This window comes from Anopheles funestus, chromosome 3RL, assembly GCF_943734845.2.
Source record: "Anopheles funestus chromosome 3RL, idAnoFuneDA-416_04, whole genome shotgun sequence".
Lineage (NCBI taxonomy): Eukaryota > Metazoa > Arthropoda > Insecta > Diptera > Culicidae > Anopheles > Anopheles funestus.
The window spans coordinates 21,174,575-21,193,461 of NC_064599.1; the positions used below are offsets into that span (position 1 = coordinate 21,174,575).

Below are 18,887 nucleotides of genomic sequence, written 5' to 3' on the forward strand. Positions count from 1 at the left end.
TTATCGCGAAAATCCAGCCAGCTGGCTCTCCGGACGCTACTGTTGCTGCCAGTAAAATGGCGTTTTCTTACGCGACGCGGCGTGTTCTTCTGATTGATGTAATTTTCGACCGAAACGCGAAACACGGCGAGAGGAAAATTGTGCGAATTTTCCGTGAGACTAACAAAAACGAAACAAAAAAAAACACACTCGACCATTTAGCGGATAACGTTTTGCGCTAAATCTGCCCTCGGACGTGTATTTGGAAAGCAAATAGGTTCGGCGCTAAATGTGCTTTCGTACGATTTTACGGCCATGCCTTGGTGAATCGATTTGTAATTATGATTGGGCGGGAAAGCTGCACCAAGTTTTTGTATGATAAATATCGATCGAAATCTATAATGCTTTGACCTTTCTAAACCACAAGAAAATGTTATTATTACAGTTTAATAAAGTGTGGAAGTTTAAGAAACTTTTACAAACAAAAACCTGACAACAGCTATTTCAATCGCGTTTAAATCAACAAACCCAAAATTTAATTTTGAACATTTTTAATAATTAATAAAGTAACAATAATTAACCACATAAGTGTTTCGTGAAAAGACAACCGATTAACCGAAGCACAGCTGTAAGAAGCAATGTCCTCCAGACAAAACATCGGTTGATCGGGTTGATCAAGATGGAAAGGAAAATAAAATTAAAACAACACGAAATAAACAGAATCATCGGCAGGTGTTTCTTTTCACATCTGCAAACATACTTTGTCATCATACATGTAAAAAAAAACCCTTAAAAAACGAAACAGTCCGATTTTGTCTCGCGGCCGTAAACTAATCTAGTACAGCCGCCGGAAAAGCACGCGCCAAAAAGGTTCCCAAAAATTGTCTCGAAACGGATCACCATTCTACCAATCACCGATCACCGATGCGATACTTCCAGGTGCAACTGCGGTAGCAAACAGCACAATAATCTTGAACTGGTTTTCACAACCATTTCGATTCGGGTGGGTTGCCAGCTGTACAAACGAGAAGACTTTTGCTCAATGTTCGTCCGCCACACATACGTGGTCCGAGATGTTTCCGTGAGGTCAGAAAGTTTATACCAGCACAATGTCTCACCCTGCCGCTACCTTGTTTGGAGCTGTTACAAACTACCGAACGCGCTGTACACCACGATCGGTTAGCAGCAGGATTCACGGTTTACAACAGCGCCGAAAATAAAATTGCACCTGTCGTTTCGGTACAAACCGGTTACCGTGTGCATCCTTAGCACAATCCTTATCCGTGTCCTCTTCTTTCTTTACGATGTCTGGAGGGTGTTTTTTTGTTTTTCATTTTCTTATACAAAAAGCCCCAAAAACGCCGGTTAAAAATACTTCATAATCATAAAAGCAAATTTTCAACACCCATTCCAGTTGGATTTTCAGTGCCAATCAATGAGCACGCGTCGAACAGATGGTGCGAAAGGAATACACAGGTATGCGATTATGGTTACGATCACTTTTAATTAACGAAACATTTTGCGAATGGTAGGCTCACTTCATCGACTAGCAAAAACCAACTGCCATTTGAAGGGGATGTCCTCGCCGTATACTGGTATACACACACTATTATCGAACAAATTAATCTTAATTTCATTTTTGTTTGTGTAGTTGAGAGATTTCATGTGCGTAAAACTGAATAAATTGCAGTAATAATGTAATATAGTAATGGCCCGAAGGTGTATGCGGTGTCGGTCTCTACACGATAGAGACCGGGCATTAAGTCCCCGTACACAAGACTGACTATCCTGACCAAGGTCCCTTTAGGAGACCAGGTCGAATTTTAGCGAGTTTTGCCAAAATTCTTCTTCAGATATTTTGACATAAGCGGGTGGGGGTCATAGGTTTACAACACTGGTTTTATGTGTATAGTCAATGTGTCATAATGCATAACAAAATAATGATGGTAAAATATACATATTACTCAAATCATTGGTACGAAATTGTTATTATTTTATCGATGTAAAATTTGTTTGAAGCATGCAAATATTTAAACATGGATTTTAACTTCTCTCTATCTCTCTTTTTGCTTTAACGTCCTCTAAGGCCAGCCAGCCATTTCTGACTTATTACACTTATTTTTACCATGTAGTCGGATAATCAGTCCTTGCTACGTTTCGGATTAGATGTAAACTTATTTTACTTTAATTGATGCATGCACAGGGAGTGCAGTAGAAAGCTTCTTTTCCAGATGGGGTGTTACGCTATACCTGAAGATGTGATATGCGTTTTCTTTTTTATGCTGTATATGGCATTTATAGGTATACATGTTTGGAGCTTTCAAGAATAACTTTAACAAGATCAACCATATCGAACGTACCCTCCAGCCACCTTATCCCTTCAACATTTTTACCTAAAATGAAAATAGTGTTGCAATTTAAACAGTGTATCTTTGCTTAGGTATTTGGTATGCTGTCAAACGCCCCCACCCTGGTCAAACGATGTTTTCTTGTTTTACGTCTTCTTGAATGTCAAAATGCTCTACATTCCACCACCTGGTCTTTTTAAATAGCCTTGATCCTGACGGCGAATGAAACGTCAAAAAAAATCAAAACTGGTAGTCAAGCTCTTGAAGTTTTAGTGTCTCAAGAAGAAGTAAAATTGTTACATTACTTCTTGTATGAAAACTTCTTGTATGTTATTCTACATGGAAAGAAATAACAGAAAGAATTTGATTCTATATCTGTAAATTTGAAACGAAATTGCACAGCTACATTACATTGAATATAAGCATAAATCCAAGATACGAAGATTTTGATAGATCTTTGCGGTGTACAATAGTGTACCTCGAGAAGTATCCGAGAATGATACTCCGAGGTTATAGGAATTACTTCTGATAATTTTGGGTGGAAAAGTCTCAAAGATGGATTCCTACACTCTCAAATAAATGAATTTGGAGAAGAACAAACTGATACTAAAAAGGACACTGTACGTTAAACAGCTTAACTTCTATATATCATTAATTAATTACAAGCTGAATTGTTTTTATTCCTCGTACACTGCCAAAAAAGGAACATACCAGATCTTTCCATCAGGTCACAACATGCCTCAGATACATGAACAAAAAGTACAACTCACCTGTAACGAGAATAAAAAAAAACAGTAAGATTAGTGAAAAACTGTCGAAGATAAAGTACTATTGCTGGATGAAACGTTTCCGCCCTCTATCGACCAAAGCTAAAGGGTAATGTTTACAATGCTCAAGATGGTTCTTATCTACCATCTATCCTACTTGCAACCGCCGAAGAAGTAACCTTCTTAGTTTGGAATAACTCAGTGCATTTGAAAATATGATGGCGAAATTGAGAAACGCGACACCCCAACAGAGGTGAGGCGGTAACAACGGTGGAAAAATGTCAAGGCAGCAAGACGAGGGTATGCAATAATGTTGCATCAAGCCAGACGGGGTTGAATTTTGTTCGTTGCTTATGCTCGCAACCGTTGTTTTGCCTCCCATTCGATGTTAAGCTTATTGCCGGAGAGCCTTCGCAGAAGGTTTTCGTTTTCTGTCGGCATGGTTTGAAGGAATCGCTGAAGACACCACCACAACAGGTATGGAGAGTGTTTTGTTCTGGGGCCGCCGAGGGCTTGGCTACGCAATAGCAAAAATTGCATACTATGCACAGTGTGACCCTGTACTTTTCTTTTTGTATGCTGCAGCTTGCAATCATTCTTCTACTGTTGCAACACAATAACCGCCTGGAAAGGAAGTGGCGTTGCTGGATAAAATCAAATAAAAATCTTGGTGTTACGGAGATCTTTTTTATAAATAATAACAATTTTCAAAGCACAATACATTCGGCAGCTTTAAGCACACATTAATGATGTAGTCATCTCGGACGAACTAGAATGAGCTAGGCCGATCGAAGCCTGAACCAAATCGAACGATAGCTTCGTCGACATCGCCCGTTGACTTAGTGACAGTGATGTCAGTTTCTCATGCGACAGGAATAGTACCAAGTCTCATCCGGACCCGTTCCACCCATCTGTGCAGGACTTTACTGTTCAGCTTGCCCTTTACAAATAAAATCAAAGGAAATTAGAAGTGATGTGTCAACCTTCCGAGGTTGTGATAAACCAGAAAAACAATCTAACGCCTTTAATTAAGAAGAATAATCAATTTCTTATACTGTTGCTCTATTCTTAAATATAAATAACATCAGGATCTCTCGTAGCTCTAGAACAGTGAATAAGGGTGCTCGTTTCCTCAATTCGTGAAAGGTTGACCACCCGCGAAGGTTAATGACCTAGGACAATTCATATCGTTTCTGTAGCGTTCCACATATGGTAAGCAATATGTTCCTGTGCTTCGTCGTTTTTACTCAATTCTCATCATGGGAACCGGAGAAACCACAAGTGGACGATTCTCATCCAACAACAGTGTTGCGCAGCGCTTTAAACTTTTGTATTGAATTTCCTGCCATCTGTTTTTGTGCTTGTGCACTGGGGAAGGGGAGAGTTTCGTTCTTCGCACCCCGTTTTAGGATGGTGTCTTCTTCAGCTCAGCTGCTAGTATGCGCGTCTTTTAGTGTTGTTTCTCCCTCCAGAAAGAAAACATTGACCAAGGGCCAATGTGCCAAGAGGGCAATTACTTGATTACTTGCCCGTAAAGCGTCCCCATTGCCCGTTCGCTCTTTCTGCCGCAGCGCAATACGAAACGAATAACCGGCGGCATCTTCCTCCAACGAGACAAAACAAGGCGCGTCGGTTGAAGGGCGGCCGATGGTGGCTTTCAAGACACCAGACACAAATGCGCCATAACGACACAACGATCAACACAAGACCGACCGACGGATGATGACCGTAAGACCGCTCTACCAAACCAAAAACGACGCACGTAGGAGCTGATGATGGCAATGACGTTGAAGCAATCGGCAACCCCTAACAAACCCACTGCACAAGAAGATGAATTCTTCCGGACTAGCGGTGACTACGGTTCGGTGCGATGGATGCAAGTACGGGTGTGGGGTGTTCTGAGCGAACCAAAATCAAGTAGTAACTTTCCAGTAAAGTCATCCTGTTTCACCCCACCCAACAGAAGAACTCATCGGTACGACCGACTCACAGACACGACAGCTGCGATAGAACCACATTTAGCAGGGTGTGTTCTCTGCCGCCGTTCCACGATATCTTGGAGCTTCTTCTTTCCAGCTCCAGAAACACTCACAAAAGCGAACGAACTAAGAGGGGTGGCAGAGAACGAACCTCGATGGGCAATTCTTCGCTCCATGAGACGTGACGGACTCGGATTCCCCTGCACGGTCTGTGTCTGTATGTGCTCAAGAGGTGTGCGGTGTGCGTAACAAGTTAATGATTTCTCTACTCGACACTGGAAAACGGCATGTGAGCACACTGTCCGACCGATCGAAGGTGTCCGGAGACGAAGGAACATCCGAATGAAACGGTTCGCTTTTTACACCTTTTAGGGCCAAAGAGTTTGCCCATCGACTGGCGAGTAAAATTAAGAATCCAAAGTCCAAGTGTGTAATGGATTAATGGAGATGAGATACCTTCCTCATCTACGATGAATTAACGTTCAAGAGATGTCATTGTGCAGGTGGTGAAGCAAGATGTTCCAACAAAAACTGGATCCAGCATGAAAACACACGAGAACATTCACCAACTACACAAGTGCAACGACCAAGTCTCATGTATCATACAACACAATTTCTGACCAGGAAACGCATTTGAAGTTACGGAAAATTTAACGTTTACCAATTGCATTTTAGACTATTGGGAAGAACATTTGCCCATCGTCCGTTGCGTAACTGAATTGAGGCATTTTTACACTAATTTCGACATCAAAGCAATGGTTCCAAGAATTCCTAATTCAAAATCAATTCTGTAACATGAATCAAATGGAATGCATGCAAAAATGGAATTCTAATACAAAAAATACAGAATTCGCTCAGGAATCGAAGCTCAATAGAAAGATTTTACATGGACAGAGAGCCTCAGAATCCCAAACTATTTCCGCACATGTATTCCATACCTGTACATGCAGGCTCTCTTGCTAAGTTATATACAAGTAGAATTTAATTTCATAGCTACAGCTCTCTATAGCTTCACTTACGAACGAGTTGTCCATAAACCAGCAGTCCACAGTATGGAGTTGTGCAATGTAAAAAGAGAAACAAGTTTTAATCCCTCTTTAGAAAACGGGACCAACAGAAAGGATGGCAAAGTTTCTATCAACATGAAGTACTATCAAAAGTGCATTACATCACACCCTCACAAACGGATGCCAACAGTGGGAGTGAACCGGCGGCACTAGGAAGCAGGACCAACGCAGCTAAGGTGTGCCCCAACGCAGGTAGGCGGTGAGCAACACGTCACACAGGTTCAAGAAGCTCTAGAATGGTACACAAACATTTCCGTCCAGTGCTTCCCACGTCCGGCTTATCGGTTACCATCAAAGGCATTTGTGCTCCCGTAAGGATACAACCACCGGCGGCTAAAATTCCAGAGCTGTTCCACATTCGCATGCAACCGCGCAAAACGGTTTTGCCGTGCGAGTGTGTGCCGACCAATACCATCCTAAAACGCCCTAATCTTGCCTCCCTTCTTCTCGTTGCTACCCATTGACCCTTTATTTAGAACAATCGGTTTCACATGTGCTGAAGGTGCAGAGTTCTCTTCGTTTGCTTCAGTTGTCTGTTTCTTGAGCTTGTACCTTTGGGTTTGCCCTAGTTCCAGGAAACCTGACCCATCCTGACGAACCCGAGGAAAGCAAAGCGTATGATCTATCTCTCCCGAGTGGGTTGCTGCGAAGTTGCATCTTTCAAATCCGACACGTTCGAAATTCTTAAGAGCTTTTGGGATGCAGATGCTACTCCAATGTTTTCCAAGCAGGTACCGGAGAGTGCGGTCTTGTGCATTTCTATGCCTTCCATGCACCTTTGATCGGATGCATTCCACTCTAGAGCGCGGAAACGACTTCACTCCGACTCTGTCGTAAAGGAAAGCAACAAAAAATAATGGAAAAAAGAACGCTACCATCAACCGTCTCTGCACCGTGTGTTACATGCTCTGAAAGGATGAGCAGATATGAATCATTTTCTCCGCCGACCGTGTACCGCGAAGTACATCGGACTTGAAAACGGTGTCGTTGCCTAAGCCACTTGTGTAAGGAGCTTCCATTCGCCGTGTGCTCTTTGACTTGAAGACAGAAAGCATCGTGGTTCATCTTTTACGACTTGCAGCGACGGTATGTACACACACGATTCGGGTTCTGGCTGCACTCAAGTGACCCTTTTCACGTGTGTGTGTGTGTAGGTATGTGAGCACACCAAACCGAAGCTTCTTTTCTCCACATACAACAGCCCCGGTTCTCTCATTGCGACTCGTCTGCTTCCAAGTTACCGGGTTTTGTGACGGTGGTTTTGTTTTCTTTTTTTATCACGAGCGCATGTTGAAACTGTTCAGGTGAGTAAGTTCCACCAAAAACTCCAACCGTTACCGATATGGAAGGGAGAAAAAAAGACCTCGCGAAGTGAAACGCGACCTTTCTTCAGAGTTCTTTATGGCCGCGGAGACCCGACATCATTCTAGGCGTTTCATTACCACGCACATACATGCACACATGCACACATGTGCAACAGAAACCAGTCAGACAGAGACAATCGAACCGATGGACAAAAGCAAGAAACACAACAAAAACCCCATCCCTCATCTCCTCTGTATGTGTATGGCCAACGAGAAGAGGCCACAGGTTGCCCAACCGGTTTGAGGTTTTTCAGGCAGCCGTTTGTCCGTCCGGCGGACAAAACCCGTCGCCGGGATGTGTCTGGGCGCGTTCGGTCAGCCTGATGCTGTGTGCCCGGAGCAGCAATGGATGGATGGATGGATGGTTGGGTACATTCTTTAATTCTTTTCTTTTTTCATCCTTTTCTCAACTAGGGAAACCTTTTTATTGTTGCTGCATTCTGTACTGGTGCGGTATTTTTTTAAACCAGGCTCCGGGTGATTGTTTCGGCAACTTCAACATGTTAATTGTACTGTAGTTTGTTGGGAGAAACTTGAAAGTTTGTTGGGAGAGAACTTGGATGCTGAACAAATTTAAACTATTCCAAAGGATATGTTAGTAAATCTATATACATAAAACTGAACGTTTGAACGATCAAAAGGATTTTATTTAGAACTATAACTATTAAGAATTTGAGCTTTTTTTTTAGTAGTTTGAACACACTAATTTGAAGAGTTGCGTAAAATAATTATGTGAAAGTTTCATATCAAATACGGTAAAATTGTATAACTTCGATAATTAGTGTAATTAGAAGGAATTGTACCAGTAAAACTGATGTGGTCAAGTAGTTCTGATGAGTTCTGGGAAAATGAACTTTTTCAAGAATTTCTGGAGATATTGAAAATGTTATGATAAATATACACAACATTTATACTGTATGCCAAATGTATAAATTAATTATAGTGATCATGATTACATTTGAACATTGAATGAAATATAGATATAGCTTTCATGTTTCAGTACTTGATTAAGTCTTCGTTCTTATTGAGAATAAATGTAAATTAATCTTAATAATGGCAGATAATGTGAGGCAATGGATAAAGAGCAGTGATCGAACTTATTATTTCCATCCATTAAAAGTAATAATATTGCCACCAACTTATTAGAAACACTGTCAGATGGCTTATACGTACTGTAAGCCAGGTACTCTCAAGGTAATATGCGCAGCCGTGAACGTCCATCAACAGTGCCTTCTCCATCCATCAAATGCCCAAAAGCATCGAACGTACGAAACCCTCATAATCCACTAATGTTTAGGATAAGCCTGAGAACCAAACTACCCCTCTGTGTGAGCCCGTCGTGCCGTTCGGGATGTTGTGATCGTACTTCTAGAAAAAGAAAAAACCCAAAGAAACCTTGCTGGTGGTCAGTTCTTTGCCGATACCGGTTAAAGTCTCGAGATACTATGCGGGTTGGGCAAACCTTGAAGATCGGGGGAGAAAGCGTCCATTTATGTCCGGAGAGAAACACATTCGAGTTCGGTTGGTGGTACATGACCAGCACCGTACCGTACCAAGTGAAACACACAGCGAAGAAACCCTGTGAACCGTAACGAAACGTTTAACGCCTTTTCGTCCTTCCGTCGTGTGAGTTTCACTCTCCACGCCCTTTGCGTTAAACTGCACTAAACTACCGTGGCGTAATGTGTTAACCATTACGGTGCGATGTGTGGTTCACTTTTTCGTTATCATCACCCATTCCGTAAGCACCACTTTCCACCAGTAAAAGAAGCGGAAAAAAACTGTGGACGGATTTTCAGGATCATTTCTAGCGCATTCAAGTTCCACCAAGTGCGACAATCGTTTCCTTGAAGGAATGTTGCCATCGTTTCTGCATCTTTGTACCTTAACCCCTTCATGACCAACCGGGATTGGAATTCGGAAAAAGCAAACTGCGTAAAGAGAATATCAAAAAAAACAAAAGCCACCCTCTCTCTCAACCGGTCTTCGGTGCGGATGAGATATGGAACATGAATTGCAAGAAAATGCCTGATCCCACACGTTTCCAGACTTGTTCTCGCTCGTCCGAAAGTTCACCACAAATTCCCTACCCTCCCCCTTCAGACCCATTCGTTTCGACCACTGCCCCCTTTCAAGGATGGAGCGATCGGTCGCCGCCAGTTCGTACTGAACTTGATTGAACTCATTCAAGGCTAGCCGCCGCCACCAGGGGACGCGGGGCGCGCGCATAAAAGAGGACGTTTTTGCTGCAAATGCAATCTTACCTTGGCAGACGCACTGCGAACTATGGCGGCATTCGGTATTCGTCTACATCCTCCAAGACTCCACGCCAGTTACCGCATTTTGACGGGGGCACGTTAATGTTCAACATTTTTCGCATCGCACCCGCCCGCTATTTTTAGCTGGACGGGATTTTGCTGGTGATGCAGTAGCCGGCTGTATTCCCGGTTTAACACGTTTTCGCAGTGGCTGCAGTAATGGAGTGGAGATTTTTGTTTGGTTTTGTATGCTCTTTTTTACCTTCTTCCTGATTGACGGCGTTTCTGTCTTATTGCATTGGCAATTTACACTTGGAATTGGCTGATCGAAACCATGTAAGTGAGGATGATGAATGAATGAAATGTAATTTAGCACGGGTTTGATCCACAAGTTTTGCTGTGCAGAGTGTTTAGCGATCGATCTAGTGTATCTGTTTCGTTCTGCTACGAATCGCGAATGATGTGTGTAGATGAAAACTCTCTCAACCGCTTATCATCGATTGTTAGGTATCTGAAGCTTATATTAGTTAAAAATATTGTTGTTAAATCTCTCTCAATATTGTAAAAAAATACTAAACAATGAATACATTTACCCCGCTTTGAAGCGCTATCATTCTGAGTGATTAGGTAAAGTGTTAGTGGCGTCGACCTTCACACGACGAGATTGGTCTAAAATCCCTTCCACACCTGTTCCCCGTGACGTGAAGATCACTCTCCACCAAGAAGGTATTAAAAGAGGAAAAGGGAAGATAAGGCAATAAATGCCCACCATCAATCGATAAACTTAATCAACCTTCAACCCTGGAACATAACCAGCCCGTGCGACCGCGGGGTTCGTTGCTTGAAATGATTTTTTGTTTCAACAAATCACTCATGAATCCGATCACATTCCTCCTTGCTCCGGAAAGTAAGCTCGATGCGTTTGAGGGGGGTATTTTTTATTACGCATCGGCGCGTTTTCCTCTCTCTCTCGCTTCAAAGCAACAAATATCTTTCCCAGTGCCAATAGCCAACAACATCTACCGTGCCACCAACCGCAAAACAAGGATTCCACCCTTTACACAAGCCAAAGACCTTAGTCAAGTCGATTAGGAGCGGAAGAAAAGGAGAGAGAGAGATAAAAAACGATACAAATGTTTTGCACCCAAAACAAGAAGCAAAACAAATGAAGAAACAAAAAAAAACAGAAATAGAAAAAAGAAGAGTGTGAAAAAACATGTTAAAATCTTAAATCGCATAGCATTCTCGAACGTTGACCGAAAACTGTGTCTGGATCGTTGAACCGAAATGCCCAAGTGCGATCGACCATTCTGTATCCGTCCGTCAATCTGAAGCGCAATACGCACGAGGCAGAGTTGGCAAGATTTGCGAGATCCGAACGACTAAATGACCGTTGGAGCAGACGAGAACGACAGCGTACCCCAGCAAAAGCATACATTCGACCGGTTTCCTTGATATCGGGGGGGGAACCTCCGAGTGCTAAAGGATTTGCGGAGTTGTTGAAAATGTTTGATGCTAACGCTTCTCTTCCTTCATACTTTGGCAACGATGCCTACCCAATGTCTTACGGTTTGGAAATGATGTTTGAATATGTTGCCTGGTCATTCATTCAATGCTCTCAAAATCGATTCTAAAGTGGGATGGTAATGTTCGGTAGCTGTCGATGATTAGCACGCACCCATCATCGAGCATCGAATCGTTCCATTCGAATTCCGTTCCAATCGATAGTTTAAGTTCACCAAAGCACTTCGGATGACTTAGGCATAAGGCGGACATTAAAGAGTGTTATTATCTATCGAATGTCTGATATCTTTCGCATCTACTGACGCATGAAGAACGTCTCAGAAATCGTACATAAACAAATGAGTTGAAAACAATCTGCAATAACTAAACATTCAAATATTAATTTAAATGTGCATCGCTCTCGTGATTCTCAACTGCCTGTGATGCACCACTTTACACATCTTCATTATGGAAATCAACGGACAAACACTTACAGCTGAAGGGCGTTTGTCATGGACATTGTGTTGAGCTGTTGTTTGCTATAAGCTTAGCTTTGCTGCTTCATACATGAAAAACTAGACCACAGGAAGCTTCGTTTTTCCACCCTGCCAGAAACTAAACTACAAAAGTACTGCCGGCACTGGTTATACTGGTAACCTATATTCTATTGATGGTTTACCCCACGAAACTATATTGCATCTTATTTGCACACGCCAAGCGTGATAATCAATAAGTTTGTGTCAGGATGGTTTTATATTTTTTCCCCTGCTCAGATACACTACACCGCGCCGGCTTAATGATGACCAGTGTGCATTTTACATGCATCCTCAACTCCACGTCCCTCGTATGGGGGGGGTATTTGTGTGGAGATCTTTTTATGTTATGTTCACACATTACTTCAACTTAACCTGGTTCGCGGATCTCTCGCTCTCCCTGGACCGGAACACAATTCGTTGGGCGATTCGAGATGTTGAAAGTTTTGTCAAACACTCCCGAGCGCACCTTACTCTAGTTTCATTTTCCATAAAGCAGCTCATTATCCGGAACTGAGACTAGACATTTAAACTGGCACACAACACCGGATGGCGCTAACTTGTGCAGATAAATCAGTAAATAAATTCACATAAGAAAATACGGTACAATAAATCAACATGTATTTGCCCCGTTGTTGGTGAAGGGCTTAACGGTTAGGTCTAGTACCTAAAGAAAGAAAAATCTTTACACATAAAACTGCGCAACAGTGCAACGAAGTAACTTTAAAAAAAACACACACATGTGTACATAAGAAAGGGAAATTCAAAAACGCATCCATGCAAACAAATATATTAATTTAATGATATACTACGCCCTCTCGGTGTGTGTATGCGTGTGGGTCCGTTCCTCCAACATCACCGAGAGATCCGACGAAGTGGTAGTGCATTTTCCAGTACAGTGCGTACATTTGGCGTTTCGTTTTCCTTCCAAACGGATATGCCGCACTTTCTTACCTTGAACGAGGTGCGCTCACTTACGAGACACGAACGCATACTTATGGATGGATGTATGTTGCACATATTTCACGGTCGTATTAGCCCATAATCATTCATGTTTGGTCTCTCTGTGTTGTTTCTTTCCCCGCCGTGTTTTCAACGCATGTCCTCCCCATTTCCAAATGCTATTTACTGCTAATGACGAATTGTCTTCCTTCTCTGGGTTATGCTGAATTGCACCCAATTCTTGACCCATCACATCAGAAAAAATCCCACCTTTAGAGGAGTAGACACTGTTCGGAAATTCACCTATCACGGTAAAATTGTACGTCAATCTGGATAATCTTTTCGTTTTCCAATATGAATTACATTAAATGCTGATTTGTTACTCCTTTTACTTGTTTATCAGACAATACTAGGCCTCCACCAAGAGGAATCGTCGAATATCTATGTTTCGGCCTTTCTGACAGCCATCAGTATCATTGCAATAATTTTACCTCAATTTTGAATTCTTCTTAGCTTAACGACCTCTTAGGTCACGCCGGCTATTTCTGATTTACTAGACCACATAGCCCGATAGTCAGTCCTTGCTATGGAGGACACGGTCCAGATGGGCAATTTGGGTTTATCATACGTTATTTTATCTCATGTGGAAGACTTCACAATCTGAGTCGTCCTAGGACATTCACACGAGTCTTATTCGTTGAACAATTGTGTATTCATGGTACATTTCAAATATCTCGTTAGTATTACGGCTCACGGATTGTTCTTACACCAGCCAAAGGGTCAAACATCTGAAGATTTTCACCTCGAGCGTGGCTTAGCGTTTTTGGAGCGGGTTTTAGGACCGTGGGTCCGAATTGTATGTAAGTAATGGTACTCGGCCTCAGCATCGACTTCGTTCGCCGAAATCCGTTCGGCGCTCACGAAAATAAGAGCGCCATGACATTTAAAAGCACGTCTTTACTTCACGGCTCAAGTGCTGATATTTCTAGGTTTGCATGTCTGTGCTTTCAAATATGTTTATCTATCATTTATACTTGGTCGTTCAAGTTAAATTTTTTCCTTGTTAAAACATAAGCGCGTCTTTGCTTTTCATTGTGTTTTAAACTTTAAGAGCGCCTAGTTTTATAATTCGTAAATTGCTGATAGTGAAAATATTCGGTTTGAAATGCAGTTCCTATATAATTCCATTAATGCAGAAAACGAGTCGAAGCAGAAACTAGGAACACCTAGGAGGAATCTTTAATATAACTCTAATCCTCTTGCTTTGACTGAAACAGCGTACGCAAACGATGATTTAATTTCTTGCCGTTTATTACACACTTGGATATTACATTGCAAATTCGTTGATAACTTTCGGATTTCCAAATCTATTTTCATGGATTTGCTTGATGGTCACGATTTTTCGATTGATGCGCAAAGAGCACATGGAATTACAAAAGAAGAAAAATTAGCAGCATGTATTAATTTTTTAGCGAATGGCAGATACCAACATGGTGTTGGAAAAGATTTTCATATCGCAATGGCGCAAACAACTTTTAGTAAGGTTGTAGTACATTACAACCACTTCACTCATTGGTTGGGGATTGGATAAACATAGCTATGAACGAACAGGAGAGACAAGAAACTAAGGAATATTTCCTTTTGAAAAGCGGGACTGAGGACGTAATTATGTGCGTTGATGGAACTCATGTAAAAATTAGGAAACCGAAAGATCGTCCCCTGCTTTACCTAAACAGGAAATAATTTTACAGTATCATCACTATGATTGTAAGTATAAAATAGCAAACCTAATATAGCACACGGCAGGACCGGGTTCAAATCCCATCCGGACCGTCCCCCCCTAGTAAGGACTTGTAAGCGTATACAAGTAATACAAATTCACTATTTTATTCATCTACATACCGAAGACAACAAACATTGATAATTATTACACTCTGTAATTTATTTTTGGTGTGATATTTTATAAAATGATAGCCAAGGTGCATCTTAGGCTTGTCTGAACACATGTCACAACAATATGTAACTTCTCGCCTTCCTCCAGGCGCGCTACGGTCAGAACAAACTTGGCAGTCCCTTTTTGTCCCTTTAAATACCACGTGCAGCTTTCCATTCAGTCGAATTTCGTTGGAATTCGAGTTGGCACTTAGAATCGACTGGCCGCCGGACCGGCTCCGCTCGAGTGAAAAGGGTTAATGAATAATTCAGCTTCGTGTAGAGTTCCCATAAAAAAAAATTTTGTATTCTGGAAAAAAATGGTTTTTTTCACACAAAATGCTATCAGCATTATAAAAATCTTCAAACATTGACCTATGTGCAACATATTGCATCATTTATTCGAAAAACCGTAATTGAATGTGCAAATTCTACCCGAATCCGCAACCTAAAACGTCAGGGATTTTCTTTCATACTAACGGAACGAACGTAACCGTCATAAGATTCACTTTTTTCAAAAATCACTCATATTCAAAACGAGCGGTAGAATGAGCACCTTCTAGAGGAAGGTGAGTGAAAATTGAGTGCCGCGGCGTTCGAATTTCGGCGAACGAAGTCGGTGCTGAGGCCGACTATCTTCTATATTATCTCAACTCCTACCGTTCCTTCAGGTTTTCTTCACTTCACCAGTACACATTGAATTTTATTAGATATTTTGCTAAATCTACCAAAAAATCAATGTTAAAAGAACGTTTAAAGTTGCAACGAACAATAAATTCTATTCCAAACGCATATCTCATTACACCATTGTACCTGCATAGATGGCTGACACAGCAAAGTGCATTATTGCACGCTTGGCGAACAACTGTCTATATGCCGCAAATCTGAAAACACCCGCAAACTGACCAGTGAAGGTGAAGAAGAGAAAGTAAAAAGAAAAAAATAGCCGACCATGTAAAACAGTTACACGATTATGCTTACACTAAACCAGACAGATATGAAAACTGTTAACCATTAGAGGAAAGGGCCAATCGGTTGCCGATAGTTTGGAAGAATCATGTGAGCTGTCTCTCTCTCTCCGCTGTGTCTAAAATTTGACGGACGCAGTTTGCTGCCCTCGTCCACGGTCCCGACAATGTCCGTTTCGAGTGAGTGCAGAAAAAAATGTGCCAACAACCGAGGAAGCCGAGGAAAAAAAGTGCATTGCACATACGGCGCAGTGAACAGGAAAGACGACACAGGAAAAAACAGTTTAAACTGCATCAAAGATCTGGTACGTTGAAGCAAACTTGCGAAAAGAAAACTCGCCCGTCTCCATTTCCACGCAAGCTTAGGTTGAAAATGAAAAATGTGAAAATAAGGAGGCACCAACATTTGGAATCTAACTTTTTTTTTCTTTGCCCTCTCTCTCTCTCTCTCACGCAGGGGGACTTCGGCTTTTCGCAAAACGATTTTCCCGCTTTTCCCGATGCGTCGTCTAACGGAGTGCCGTACCGCCACAAGGGACTCGAGACGAAAACGAAAACGAAAAATGGTTGCACGACGAGAAGGAATATGAACAAAAAAAAGAGAGCAAAAGATACATTTGCGTGGGTGCACTTTTCCTCGCTAAACAAGGGAAAAGCCGCCCCGGGTGCAGTGCAGTGTATCTGCCTAATTCGCAGATTAAACAGAGCATTCAGTTTTGTTTAAAAGCGGACGCGTATCAATTGTTCAAGTCAGTATCAGCAGTTGCATCGATCGATAAACATTGAACGCTTGTGAAGCTCAGCAGCAGTAGTGTGGGACGTGATCGTGATTTTGAGAAGCTTTGTCGCGTAGTGCTAAGCCCAGTGCGTGTCACAGGTTCGAGTGTGTGTGGAAATAGAACGAAGTAATCCAAACATCCCAAAAAAGCAGAATGTACAGCAGTAGCACGATGTTGAAGTATCTGACGCTTGCCTCAGTCATCGCCACGGCCCTCTGCGCTAGTGCCGGTGTTCGCGGTGCGGTTAAACACGAACCAAGCGGAGGAGAGCTGAGCGTGCTGCAGAAGGTGTACGATGATTGCCAGGATAAGCAGGATTTCACCGGCTGTCTCAAGGGCAAGGCCTTGACCGCCATCTCCCGTGCTATTGATATGGTGAGCACCAAGTGATAAGTGTTAGAGTAGTGATACTGTGACGAATATAACCATCCTGAAGAAGAATAGAAATTTGAGTTCTAAAGAGCTAGAATTCCGAATTCTGAATAGCTAGAGTTCTGAGTTCTGAAGAGTTACAATTTCTTCAGAGAATTCTGACCTAATTGAACTTTGGTTGTGAAAATTTAGAAGAGTTCCTATTAGCGTGAGAGGTTGATCAAGCAGAAGAAACATGATGTTATAACCCAAACTTCATAGGCCAACAAAGCTCAAATTCCTACATCCATCTTTCGCGTTTTCCACACAACAGGAATCCATCCCACTGCTCGATGGAATCGCCCTGGTGAAGCAGGATAAGGCCGAAAACGTCACCGTACCGCTGCTGAGCGATGCCCGTTCGATGAGCGGCCTGAGCACCATCGATCGTTCGCTGCTGGACAAGGTGGAGCAGTTCCTGCGCACCCATGTCGTCCGTTTCGATATGCGCCAACAGGAGGGAGCCCGTGGCAACAAGCAGAACAAGCATCACCGCTATCTGATCGCTGCCTTCCTGACCGCCATGGGTATCGCTGGTCCGATCGGTCTGAAGGCGCTCGCTGCCATCGCCGGTAAGGCACTCGTCATCTCGAAGGTGGCCCTCACCATCGCCGGTATTTTGGCGCTGAAGAAAATCTTCGCCCACGATCACCACGAGGAGACGAGCTTCCAGGTGCACGCATCCGGACACGATAACCGGTAAGTGACGAAAGATACCAGCGAAAAGAATTTACCCATCTAATGGGATCATTATTTCTTCATCTTTTTCCCTCCCTTCAACTCTCTCGACCAGACGAACTGCCTACGTGATGCGCCCCTCGAAGGCGGCCGCCCCGGCCAGCGTTGATCCCTACCGGTACTACTACGAACAACAGCAGCAGCAGCCTCAGCAGCAGTATGCTGCCCAGATGTAAATTTTGGTGCCAAACGCTCCCTCCCAAAACAGAACCCGTCGAACGGGGTAAAGGGGTTTTCCAGAAGGAAAACAGCGGCGACAGCGACAACGAAAATGACGAAATCGAATCGATCGGTAATAGGACCAGGAATGACTTTCTGACCGCCCTTCAGTTCCTCTGGATGCCCGGCAGACTGGAAAACTTCGAACCAACCGATTGTAAAATGTAATATTTATTTTAATTTATTTGCTAATCTTAAATCATTATCGTTTCGCCCATCCTTCCCCGAAATACTGTAGAAATATCTTCATTAAAACGTTTTCAAAAATTTTGTTTATACCGATTCTGTTAGCTAAATGATAGCACAATGAACATTTAAAATTTTGATTGATGATTGAACGATCTTTCGCGATCGAGTCACATCACTAACATACAGCAAAATAGCCAAAGCCAGTAGACAAGTAATACGAACGGAGTAACACATCTCCTGCCCTTTGCCAGATGGTATGAAAGGAAACAAAATTAACATGAACGCTTGACAGGAATTCAGTGGCGAACACAATTGCAAACTCTATTTCGACCAAGCCAATGGCTCAATTGCTTCAACGAGAGCAAATGTGAAGGCAACTAAGTTGAACAATAAATATAAAATGTCTAACAATGCAAATTCAACTAGAAGAACTATGAGTTTCATTATATATGGAAAAAGAATGATTAAAACATATTTATAACTATATAAATATTATTTATATTTATAAAATTAAGAATAAGGAGATGACCAAAAAGGTAAGAATATGTTAAAAATATATTCTAAATTGAAGAATGTTTCACTAACCAACATTTTATGTTTCTTTTCAGGACACTGACCAGTGCTTGCTGACGACAAGTTCAATAACTTCCACGACAACAGGTACGATTTAGATTAAGTGCTGAAATCTTTAAACTCGCAATTAAAATATAATATTGTAACAGAAACATTGAGTACATGCTCGGTAGTAACTAACAACAGGCGCATAGGATCATCACGTCACCGAGAGAATTAACGTCAGCAAAAACGTTCACCTAGAGATACACGAGGCACACGAACGTGACGGTGAAGTCAGTATTCTGTCACTCCTCAAACCATGTGCGCTATGTCACAGACGTTCACAATATTAACGG

At 42.2% G+C, this 18,887-nt stretch overlaps 2 protein-coding genes across 3 annotated transcripts in view; one reads left to right on the forward strand and one right to left on the reverse strand.

The window, feature by feature from the left end:
- Positions 1-18,887, reverse strand: part of LOC125768535 (serine/threonine-protein kinase NLK) — a 78,312-nt gene that overhangs the window by 40,089 nt on the left and 19,336 nt on the right. The window lies entirely within an intron of this gene.
- Positions 16,108-18,424, forward strand: LOC125768539 (uncharacterized). The gene is made up of 3 exons (XM_049436336.1): positions 16,108-16,794; positions 17,105-17,529; positions 17,624-18,424. The coding sequence occupies exons 1-3, from the start codon at positions 16,573-16,575 to the stop codon at positions 17,742-17,744; spliced, it is 768 nt and encodes a 255-aa protein (XP_049292293.1). The 5' UTR covers positions 16,108-16,572; the 3' UTR covers positions 17,745-18,424.